The sequence below is a fragment of the Falco rusticolus genome, chromosome 1, assembly GCF_015220075.1.
Source record: "Falco rusticolus isolate bFalRus1 chromosome 1, bFalRus1.pri, whole genome shotgun sequence".
Lineage (NCBI taxonomy): Eukaryota > Metazoa > Chordata > Aves > Falconiformes > Falconidae > Falco > Falco rusticolus.
Window position 1 is genome coordinate 40,059,501 of NC_051187.1, and position 12,003 is coordinate 40,071,503.

Consider the following 12,003-nt stretch of genomic DNA (forward strand, 5'->3'; position numbering starts at 1 on the left):
TGCTACTGTAGCCCCTGCAGGCTTATTTTGACTAAATCTCAGGAATGCAACATATAAACACTAGACTCCCACATTACACTGTTACAACTTGCATTACCAGCAACTGGACAAAAGCCACATTTTCACAGAAACATCTTACAGGGATAAATCTTCTGTTTAGTTTTTGTGGGGGGGTTTTGTTGGTTTTGGGGTTTTGTGTTTGGTTTTTGGGTTTTTTGGGTTTTTTTTTAAATTTCCTCACATAAATCATGCTCTCAAAATTCAGGAGGTGACTGATATAGTACAAACAACAGCAAATTTACTTTCCTTTTTAAACTGTACCAAGCAGCCTTGTTTATCTATTTGATGTTTAGCTTAACACAGTGCATTTTTTTATATTAGAAAGTCACAGACATGAATGGCAGCCCTGTTTTCTTTCAAAACACTAGTATTACAGCTTCAAGCCTCTTTTCTTATATATACTTTACTTTTTCTAGATTTGCTTCATAGAGAAAAGAAAAAAAGCCTAGTATTATCTGACTTTCATGCTAGCATATCTGCATTTCCTATCACAATTATTTCCATCAGGACATTTCTCTGTAGTGCAATACTGACTCAGAATTTTACTGTACTCTGTGCTGTAAAAAAGACAGACTATGGCATTTTAGTATTTCCATTAAAACCAATTTTTTCGTATTTCAGTTCAACAATAGCTCCCAACACATAAGAAAAGGCAAAAGTAACCCAACTGTCTCATCATATTTTCTTTTGTTATCAGAACTTCCACCACTTAAAAGAACATAATTTTATGTTGGAGTTTCTTTCATAACTGAAGAGCAATTTCACATACCTCAGCAGCAAAGAATAGGAACAGTACAGACTTTGTTTAAGTTTATGCTGCCCTCTCGTGACTTCCACGTATAATGGCTACAGCAAAGATGGTGAAAATTTGTATTTAATTTTATTTTAGAAGGAAATTTCTTAAGGGCTGTGCGTGTCTAATCTGTTAATTACTAACGAAGGCTGGTAGTGTGATGCTGATGCACAGCAAAACAAATTCTCAGAAGGAAAACAGAAGGACAGAAAATCTGGTATATAAAAGGCAGTTTTGAATTTTTCACCTTGCCATAAAGAAAATGCCAGCATCTGTTAAAGCCATGGTAAGGTAAACTTACGTTTTTCCAGGAGATTCGTTTAACCAGAATAGATCATCACTTGTAATTCCGTACTCCAGTGCGCCTGCAACCTATGATCACACAGGTAAGATCTTGAATCTACAATGCAAGTCCAGGCAGCAAAAAAACCCTAGTAGTAACCTGGGCTGTATTAGCTGAAGTATAGCCAGTAGGTCAAGTGGAATATATCTAGGGTTTCCCAAATATGTTATCCAGCCTTTGTCTTTGGAGATTTTCAAACTCTGACTGCAAAAAGCCCTGAGCAACACAGTCTGACCTCACAGCTGACTCAATAACTGACCCCAACCTCCTTGAGCAGAAGGTTGAACTAGATGACTGCTAGAGATCCCTTTCAACTTTAATTATCCTACAGCTCTTAGCAACATCAACATACTAAATTGATAAAAATTATTTTCTGTGGAAATGTATTTCTGAAAAGCCTGTGCTTTATATAAAGGACAATTTTTCACACAACACAAGTACAAAAATCTCTCATGTGTTATTTTATATTATTTATCCCCCAAATGTTCTTCATTATCTGCAACAAAATTAGTAAAGCCGTTCTTAGATGGCAAGTGTAACTTACCTGTGTAGGATATTTTGGTCTTCCTCCAGTAGCAATGACAATATTTTCTGCAGTAACAATAGTCTACAAATAAAAACACAAAATCAAAATCAAGCATTTGAAATAATTTTATCTGTCTTTAGATTTTATCTATGTACAAATAATTGATAAATGAGAAAGTTGGCACTACCATCTGCTATTTATATGATATAATAATCAGCAATGCATTAAAAAAAGGATGGAGCTAAAATAAACTAATACATGCAGAATTTTCTCCCACACATTCTCTACCATTTTTTGTTTTAATGAAATTGCTCCTGTACTGGACAAGATCCTGATGACTACTTGGAAGCAACAGTTGTGCATGAACAACGGCTTTTTAAAATCAATTTTTGCTTAGGACAAAACACACAGAAATCACAGCAAATGAATTCTATCTTCAAAGTCCAAAGTTAATCTACCTCAAAAGTAGCATGTTTTCAGAAAATGCTAGGCCAAAATCTATCCCAAAAAACTTTTGTTGTCTCAAGCTGGTATTAATCAGTAACATTATTTGATTCCCTCAAAGAGGTGTTAAAAATGCATGTTCAGTGTCTTGTTAAATATGCAGAAAAGACCACCATTCTGTTACGTGACCCAGTTGCTTGAAGCTGTGCATTCGGTATAATTGCCTCCCACATACAATCTTATATTAGAGAGCTAATCACCCTTACAATTCATCTGAAGGAGGAAAACATCTCAGACTGATTTAATGCTCAGAGCAACAAGGAGATGTTGGCCCTCTTTACATCTTTGTAAGTGTCTACCAAAGCAGTATGACTCTGACAGAAAAAAAAAATATCTTTTGTCTCAGCTCTTGTATCTGCAGAGAGAAAGCAATGGCATTTAACTGACAGGTTACAGGCTAGGGACTTAGCAGGCAACAGTCCAAGTTCATAAACATCTTCTCTGTGGAAAATGCAAAACTTCCTTACCAAAATGATAATGAATACCTAAAGCACAATGCAACAGTACAATCTAGCTCCCAGTCGACCTGAAAAATCAACACATGAAGACCTGAAATGTTTGAAGTGAATGATATTGAAGAGATCAGCCCAGCAGCTCACCTCTTTACCTGCTTTTGTTAAACCACGGACTGTATACGGATCAGAAAATCTTCCTTTCATGTTGAAATATTTCACCTTCCTGTTTAAAAGAAAACAGCAACGTGATGCACGCTTAACAAAGAATAGGAATTAAATACAATCAATTACTTTTTCCATATCTGAAGTGCTAAAAAGGCATAGAAAAGTAAAAGGAAGAAAGCATTTCATTTCACAGGTTGGTTTGCCACTCTGTCACATAATTTAAGTCACTTAATTCTTGTGTCATAGCTAATTCCTCTATACATCAGAGTACCTAACCTTGTAATATGCTTTGGGATCAGGTTATTGACCTCTTCAAATGACACATTTTCCACTAGCATAGCATTACTGTTACTTTCTATAAGATTACTTATAGATCTTATTTGAGAGCATGATTTATGTAAGAATTTTATGAGAATGATCTCATTTAAAAGCATTCAAAAGTGACTCGGTAGGAGTCACAAGACTAGAACCTATCAAATTATCTGTTAATTTAATTTCTCTATAAAATGAACTGCATGCTGAAAAACTCAGAACCATTTCAGCACTGAAAGCAAAAAAAGCCAGCTGCTAGCATAGTGTTATCTGTGGGCCTGTATGGCATATAAATTTTGGTAGACAAGCTTGAAATTACCTTGAGAAACCCTGACTACTTCATATTAATGCAAATCCTCTCCAGATTAAAGAGGGCATTCCCTGATCACTACGGTGTTAGAAAGCTTTCACATATGGTCACTTTCAACTACTACTTCCCAGAAAAGGGGGAAAGAGGTGGGGGGAAATCACTTACATTGGCAAGGGTACTTAAAGTCCTGAGCAGAAAGGACTTGCAAACTCAGAATATTAGCTCTAATGAGAAACTCTAAAGGCAATTCAGCAATTCTACAAGGAGAGGAGCAGCTCCTTGACTATGGGAAGAAAGATGAAATTAAAAAACTTATTTACTTGTCTTGTAGTTGCACTCTGTGTCCCCAGTTCAAGGATTTCACATAATTCTGAACAGCTTGTGCCATCACAGACCTATCGCAAAACAAGAAACTGAAAATGAAGTCACGGCATCACAAATTCAGACTATGCAACTCAAAGATACAGGCAATTGCTAGAAATTAGGAGTGTTCTACATTAGTTTTTGCTATGAAAGTAAATTACCAAGTCTGAGTCAACACTGTACCTGCCTTGATAAACCAGTAAGTACAGTTCTGTGTTTTAAACAAGGAGCAGTCTAAAAAGCTTCACACAAAATTAACTTCCCTAACTGTCCCTAAATAAACACCAACTGGGAAAGGTTGTTATGTATTTGCAGCACATAGGAGTGGATATGGGCAATAATCTTTACCATGTATGATGAACAGGTTGGGCTATATTCCAGCCATAGTGCTGGGCATCTTTAAGGGCACTCCTTAAAAGGGCTGCTTGATGCATAAGCTTTTTAGGAATGCAGCCAACATTCACACAAGTTCCACCAAGTCCCCATTTGGTTCCTTGGGAGAAAAAAAAAAAAAAAAAAAAGAAAACAAAAGTAAATGCATCAGGTTAGCATAACTTAATGCAATTGGATTACTTAAGAGTATTAGGTTGTTCACGCAATTAGTTTAAAAGTCCTGAAACAACATGGAGTTTACTCTCTCCTACAGATCAGTTTCTAACTCTGCTTATGGTCATTTTTTTAATAAAAAACATCTCTATATTATTCTTCTAAAATTCAAACCATCTCAAGATATTTCTCAGAGCTCTGAAGATCCAGTTACTACATAATCACATTTGCTTATTTGCATTTGCAGATCTTATTTTACATATTATACATGAAAAGCCTCAACATGATATGATTCATGGTTTTTAGAAATTGTAAATGACATTTTGACAGAGACAATATTCTCACATATTTAAGTTCAAAGTCTACTGCAAATGGTGGCATTCAAACACTGCTAACAACATTAATGTGCAGGAACTGTCAGAGCTGGGACATGGGAAGGAATGAGCAGTACAGCAAGCTGGGCTTAAGGACTTTTACTACAAGCAAAGTAGGTAGCGTGGCTTTGGCCACTTCACTGCCTGAAGCAATCTGCTGACCCAGGCAACCATTTTACACACATGTCCAAACATTATCCTAGTATTTCTCTTCCATACCTTGTGGAGAAGGTTCTACATAATCCAAAACAGCTACTTTCCTTCCAAACCGAGCAGCTTTAAACAAAAAGCAAGACAAGGTATTTAAAGAAGGGAAAAACACACAAGCTTAAACATTTTTAGTAGCACAGGTACAGATGTACAGGAGATGATAGCTGGTGGTATCTACTGTCTTAACTCAAGATAGGGACCCAGGTTGCCTACGTAGTCAGCAGATTCTCCAGAAGATACTTAATAACCCAGACTAGAGCCTACAGCTTCCACCAACCCTAAAAATGCAATTTGACCCCAGATGAGATGTTTAAGAATCTTATGGACTGTTGAGCACATTACATTGAGTTACAAAGGGGCAAGGTTCTCTACAGCAGTTAAACAGCTCTTGGAAACAGTCTGAAGGGACTGCTGTTTCAACACATAAATAAGAAACATTATAATTTTTAAAATACAGTCTGTATGGAGGCACTCAGAGTATTTTACAACAACAGTGAAATAAAAATTTATTAGATTTTCCCATAACAAAAGAAGAAACATTTTTTTAACAGGTTAATAGGAAAGCCAAACAAGCTCACCCCACCCAAGGGTGTGAATTAATTCACAGATTAACTATATGGAGCAGAGTTAACGATTAATGTGCAGGAACTGACGTATGCTGTTTCTTTAAAAGCTTTAAGCTAAACGAAAACTTTTATTATTTATACATACAAACCTTCTTTTGCACAAGCAAGGCCTCCAGAGCCTCCACCGATTACCAGAAGATCATACTCATTCTTTCCTGTGAAGAGGACGTGAAAAAAAGAGAAACAGGCAAGGAAAACGGAAGAGGTGTGTAAAAAGGTAAATATCAAAAAGTACACTGTTTTTTACAATTTACTATTGCTGATTTGGGTTTTCTTTACTAGAGCACTGTGTTTTTTCAGTGCCCCAAGGTGTTCTCCAAAATTTGTTAAACTATCTACTCTGGTTTTGTGAATGAAATACAGAAAATAAAGCAATCCAAAAGAAGTGAGGAAATAGATTTTTACACAATGTCCCATGAAGCTTCTGCTGTATGATCAGACAGTTGCAGCTTGGATCCAGCATAGGTCTTCTGTTCTGCATTACAGCAGCAAGTTCTGCATAGGGATCTCTCAGCAGGGTCACCGTATCAGGCTGGCAAAGCCTCAGTGGCAATGCGGGCCTTGCAGGGGTGCAGCGGGGTGGCCGGAGGGAAGCTAGCCCCTTCCACCACCTCGGCCTCCCCTCAGCCCAGCTGTCTCCCAGAGCAGCTTTGGAGTAGCGGGAGAAGCCCACAGGTGAGCAGTAACTCGTTTCTTAGCCAGGGCATCAGGTCAATCTCAGCTCTCAGGGAGCTGTCAGCGGCGTGGGGAGGACAGTCCGCAGCATCAGCCGTGCCACCGTACGGTTGGGGGACTTTTTTTGGCAGTTCAGAGCGGGCAACTGGACTCGGGTAGCTGATACTCCCCCCGGTCGCTGGAGTTAAGCCTAGAGAAAAGGTCTGGCTGCCTCTCGGGCTGCCCCGCTACCCCTCCAGAAAGCCCCTCCGCAAGGGGGCGGGAGGCCTCCCCCTTCGCAGCCAGCTGAGGCCCATGCCTCGCTCAGCACACAGAGACGGGCGCCGACGGCGGCACCGGCGCAGGGGGGCTCCAAAAGGCGTTACGGGTGCAGGTAGCCCGCCGGCCTCCCCGCCTCGGCTGCCGAGGGAGGGAAGAGCCGCCTGAGGGGAGGGAGGCAGTCTCCGCTCAAGTAGCGCGGCTACGGGCCTCTCCCCGCCGTGCGGGTGATAGGCAGGGCTCGGGAGACCCTCCCCAGGCGCCTGCCGCGTCAGGAGGAAAAGGCAGCCCTCTTCCTTCCCGCGGGGAAAGGCGGAGGCGCGGCTCCCGCCAGTCGCGAGCGCAGCAGGCACCCCGTACCTGAGAGGCCCCGTGCAGTACGGCACAGCCCCGCCACCCCCAGGACACGCTCCCGCCTCTGCCACAGCGCCGCCATGCTGTACGGCAAAGGGCCCCCGCGCCCAGCCAGGCCCCCCGCGAGGTGCCCGCGCAGCGCCTGAGCGGAGGGCGGCGCGCGGGCTCGCCGAGGGCAGGAAGGGCGCGAGCGCGCTGCCCGCCCTACCGGCCCTACGCGCGGTGCCGAGGAGAGCCGGCCGCTTCCCGCCCGGGGGAGCGCTCGTCTTGCGCTCCGGCTTCTGGAGCTGCTGCGAAGCTGCGAGAGGCCTTTTCAGAAGGCAGGCACCGACTCTGGCCTTAGAGAAGCGCGTTTGCTTTAAAATCAGCCGTTTGGAAGGGAAAAAAACCCTCACGCTTTGCTTGACAGGCTTTCCCCCGAGCTGCTGCTGAAAAGAGGTTCAGAGAAGGCCTTTTGGGAAAGAAGAGGAACATGACGACTGCCCAGAACCTTCACCAATATTCAGAGCTCTGTTTTTTCCCTCTGAAACCACACATCCCTTGGTAACAGAGATGGTGACGGGGTGGGCTGTCACAGCCCGTTCATCAGGTGCAGGACACAGACTGAAAGTAAAAAAAACTACTGAAACTACGGGTTTCAAAAAAGTATTGCAGGCAATGCATGCTATCGCTTCGGAACTCCCGTGGCTAAGATACACTCAGCGTTGAGAACAGGCGCTAGGGACAGGCCTCAGAGAAGAGGCCTTCCTCAAACAAAATGGCGGAGCTGGACGTCTGCCACACAGGTCAGTGAACTAGGCCAGCACAAACAGCTTTAACGTGGTTTAACTGAGGTGGCACAGATATACGTACAGGATGACCAGCTGGAAGCACCTCCGCTGCTTCACGGCCTTTGGCGGCATTTCATATCACTGTGCCACATGCCAGCTATTGATAAAACAAGGACGATGCTGTTGACCTACTTTGGAGGGGAGTTCTGAGAGCTATTAATGCATGTAATGTATTCTGGCAGCCTAAGGTAAAATGCCTCAAAGTAGGCATTGATCAAAACAGTACCACAGGGAACGAGGTCTTTCTTGTTCAGAAGTGCTGCTTGTTGGCCTTTACTGAAGCACAGTAGCAACCCTGGCTGCTGCTGTATGTAGTGTTGTATGCGATAAATACCACCGTAGCGGAGTCTGGGGCAAACAATCAGCCAGTTTTTCTTGGGGAGAAGGAGCTGGTGACAGAATTTTTAGGCAATCATGTTTCAGCTGGCTCCGGAGCAAGGTCCTGGCTCACAAGGGGGCAGCATCCAACCGTTTTGTTTCAGAAACCATCAATTATCTGGCCCACAGTCGAGAAGTAGCATGAAATCAAAAATAGCGGGAAAATAAAATAAAAATAGTTTTGTAGAACTACCATCACCTCCAGTGTAGGTCTGATTAATTTTTCCACTCCATTAATGATTGAAAATACATGAAACAGAAATTACTATCACTTTTGTATATGGATTGACAGTGTGTCCAGTATCACTGCTGTTTACAAAAAAAAAGGCAACCCCCCTCTCTGTTGCTTCCTGCAGCACTTACCAATAAATCACTAGGAACACTCTTGCCTACTGTAGCAGCAGTAGAAAGACATGACTAGTGCATAGTGAGAGGCCTTTGAATTAAAGAAACCTCAAGCATATTCAGATACTAATCTTTTATGCTTTTCAGATACATGCATGCAAAGCTGGTTTAGCTGTTCATTTTAGCTGTTATCCTGAATTGAATCAGGCAGTGTTGAGCATATGCTCTTCACACAGCGTTTAGTTCAGACACATTGGATCAAGGGTAGAATTAAACCTCCTCAAACACAAAACAAGTTTATGAGAAGAAATGTCCATGTAGCATTATGGTATTTTGCTAATAAAGCAGGACCTTAAAGGTAGCAAAGTTGTTGATAGAAAACATTACCTTTTAACAGCACCTACAGTGGCACTTTAGGAAAGAATTGATGAATTTAGAGTAATGCTTCTAACTCTTCTAAGGATAGGATCTTGGCCAAGTGCCTGTTGCAACAGCCACATCATTTACTAGCATTACTGATTGCTTTCATTATTTTAGAGCTCAGAGTCCAAGTGAACCACAGCCTACACAGCAGTGATGAGGCTGTAGCAACTTTTATAAGTTCCTAAGCACATCAGTGCATACTATCTCATTTCTAGCTTGAAAGTGGGTCAGTTGCTTTCCCTTGGCATCCTTCTCAAGTCATCTGGGAACCAGAACTATCCATAGCTGCTGCTATGCCAGTGGCAGACTGTGTGAAGCTGTGTCACTAGCCCTCTGGCTATATAAAGCACTGTGCAGTTCCACAGGCTGTCGTGTAACGCCATCCCACTTGTTCTTGCACATTCTCACAAGCTTGATCATTGAGACCAATAGAGGTAAATACCAGCAATGAGGAGTAGGTTTTGACCATGGTGACAATATCAATAAGAGGAGTAGCCACTGATATTTGCTGCAGTCAGCACTGAGCAGATGTGTCTGCACTGCACTTCAAAAGTCTTTCTCAGGCACCAGAGACAGATTCTGGTTATCAGGTGTGGGTTTTAATGTGTCTTTGGCTCATGTCCTACAGCTTTCTACTCCCTTATTTTAATTATTTTGTGGTTAGCATTGAGCTGGTCAGAAAAATTAGTGATAGACTTTTTTTTTGCATATATATACATATATAAAATCTACATCTTAATTTCTTTTCATAAAAGCAAGCATTAAGTGCTTTAGTGGCAAATACATTCTAGTACCAGGAATCATTTACATGAAGCATTGTGTTTCTGTAGTGAAAGCATTTTTCCCCCCCCAATACCTGGTATTAAAAAAAAACAAGTGACAACCCTTGTTCAAAGACACAGATCCTGGGTAAACAAAAGTATTTTTTCCACTTCAGTTTGAGTCTTCCTAACTGACTTCTTTAGCAATAATTAATTTTCTAGTGTTACTTTTTGTTGGGTGTTGTTTTACATTGGCATGAAGGAATCTCTAGCTGTTTGCTTGCAACCCAACTCTGCTGTATTTTTCTGCATTTTTTATATCCACTTTTAAGAGCTTTGATAGATCAATCTTTAGGAGAGTTAAAAAACTGATATAGGAAGAAAATTACTAATTTTGGCTTATGAGATTGAGGTGGTGATCAGATATTGATGTGAAGTCTATAAAGTTTACATTTTCTTAAGATGGGACAAATATATCCCATTAACTAATGATTTTTTATGTGAGGTCTGTAAATATATCTAAAACAACTACATTGATTAAACTAAGAAAAGTACACACATCCCAGAATTACTATAAATCAGGTCATAATTTAAACTCCCTTTAAAAATGTAATTATAAAAGAAAATAAACCATTCTAATATATGCTAGGTGCCACAAAAAGACATCTTGTTACAAAGAATACATCCTTCAGCTAACTGTGTTTCCTCTGCTGGAAACATTTGTGCATAGGTTCAGAAACTAACAGAAATGGTTTAACATTTCAGCTTTGTTGCTATTTCCCCCTTTGTTTGCCCCCCCCCCCCCCCCATTTTCTGAGAGTAGAACTCATTGTTTTTCAGAATTTAATCTATGCCATTTTATTCCTTCCTTCTTTTACAGAGAATCTTCTGTTCATAGTTTGTCCTAAACAACTAATTGATTGCAAGTGAGGGAAAAAGCCCAACAGAAACAGATGCAGCTTCAAATAACACAAGTTCTTGACCATCCAAGTGCTTCAACATTTGAATTACAAAAAAAGTGAGGGGAGAAAAGACAGAAATATGGTATATTTAACTAAGCATCAATGAGGAATTTGAGGAATTTAAAAGTCTTTGAAAGCAGGAAGCTTTTTTCAGTCTACATGGTAACCGTTTAAGATGCTTAGTAAACACAAAATAACCTAACTGCTTATCTGTTCAAATTTAGAGTACAATTTTGCTGGCCACTTTTCTTCTCTTTTAGCTGTTTCCTATTTTAGATATCTCCAGGCAGTTTCCCGATTCATACGACTGGTGCTTCCTTTCTCAAAATTCCTGTTTCACATGTTTCTCAGCAAGACAAACTAATTTGACAGTGGAAAACAGCAAATTCACATAAAAGAAAAGCCCTCCTGCTATTCTGAAAATGCAAGCTCAAAAGAATTTTCTTCCACTGAGTGTTTCACATGATCTGTGGGGTTTATGATAACGTGCTAGCTCTCCTGTCTCCCTTTGTTTAGGCTTTTAAAAACCAGTCTTTGGCCAGGATTATTAGAAGAAGGGAATGCCATTTGTTGTTATGCCAGGGATGGATTTACTGGGAAAGCTTTAGCTCTGTGCTATGCACAGCAAGTGGGGATAGCACTGCCACGTTGCATCATGTGATTGCAGCTGGGTAGCCTCCATTTGAGACTGGGAGCTCTGTACATGAGCCAGTCTACTCAAGTTTGTGCAGACAGATCTGAGCTTAACTGTCAACTATCAGGGTGAGTCAGTCTGAACTAGCCGGTTATTCTGATGTGTTGCCATTCATGAGATGATGTTCCCAGGCTAAGGCACCCTGGGTCTACATCTTCCCAGAGATGTGCTCTGCGAATGCAGTATCCTGATGTTCTGCAATACCAAATCCATCTTTTAAGATCTTGTCCCTACATAAAAATCATATTACACCAATACATTTATAGCTCTCCACAGTTCTCTAACTGGAATGTATTAATATCAGGGTAAATTTTTAATATCTAGACAAGGATGAGTCATGTGAATAGTGTATAAATTTATGCACTCTGGTGTTTGTAGCATTGTTATTATGTTAGTAAAAACTTACAAAAATACCCATATGTGTATAGGCCCTGTCTTGCGCAAAAAAGTAAATTAAAGAAAGGCATAAGCCAATGTCTAACAGCCTACCAAAGAAACTTAGAGAAAAAAATTATCCCATAATAACGTTTTACAAGATTTAAACTTTCTGCTAACTTGGAAGTAACTTACGGATATGATCACGCAGTTTGGGGAGTTTAACTAACTGAAACTCTGGCTTTTCCTAATTTGCAGTTGTTGCCATTTACCATTTTTACTTATGTAATGAAGTATCTAGATAGCAGAAAGGGTTACTTTGTAGGCATGGCCTTTATCATACAAGTAAACAGTTGTGGGC

The 12,003-nt window shown here is 40.8% G+C and overlaps 1 protein-coding gene across 5 annotated transcripts in view; it reads right to left on the reverse strand.

The window, feature by feature from the left end:
- The window catches only part of TXNRD2 (thioredoxin reductase 2), a 42,838-nt gene extending 35,861 nt beyond the window's left edge, over window positions 1–6,977 (reverse strand). For all 5 annotated transcript variants that reach the window (XM_037375724.1, XM_037375731.1, XM_037375741.1 and 2 more), the window contains exons 1-8: window positions 6,881–6,977; window positions 5,677–5,742; window positions 4,971–5,027; window positions 4,180–4,324; window positions 3,789–3,863; window positions 2,826–2,904; window positions 1,741–1,803; window positions 1,155–1,225 (exon numbers count right to left, since the gene is read on the reverse strand). In XM_037375724.1, the coding sequence (XP_037231621.1) occupies window positions 1,155–1,225; window positions 1,741–1,803; window positions 2,826–2,904; window positions 3,789–3,863; window positions 4,180–4,324; window positions 4,971–5,027; window positions 5,677–5,742; window positions 6,881–6,956 (632 nt within the window). In that variant the 5' untranslated portion in view covers window positions 6,957–6,977. The remainder of the gene's footprint in view (window positions 1–1,154; window positions 1,226–1,740; window positions 1,804–2,825; window positions 2,905–3,788; window positions 3,864–4,179; window positions 4,325–4,970; window positions 5,028–5,676; window positions 5,743–6,880) is intronic.
- Between the last annotated feature and the right edge of the window lie 5,026 nt (window positions 6,978–12,003).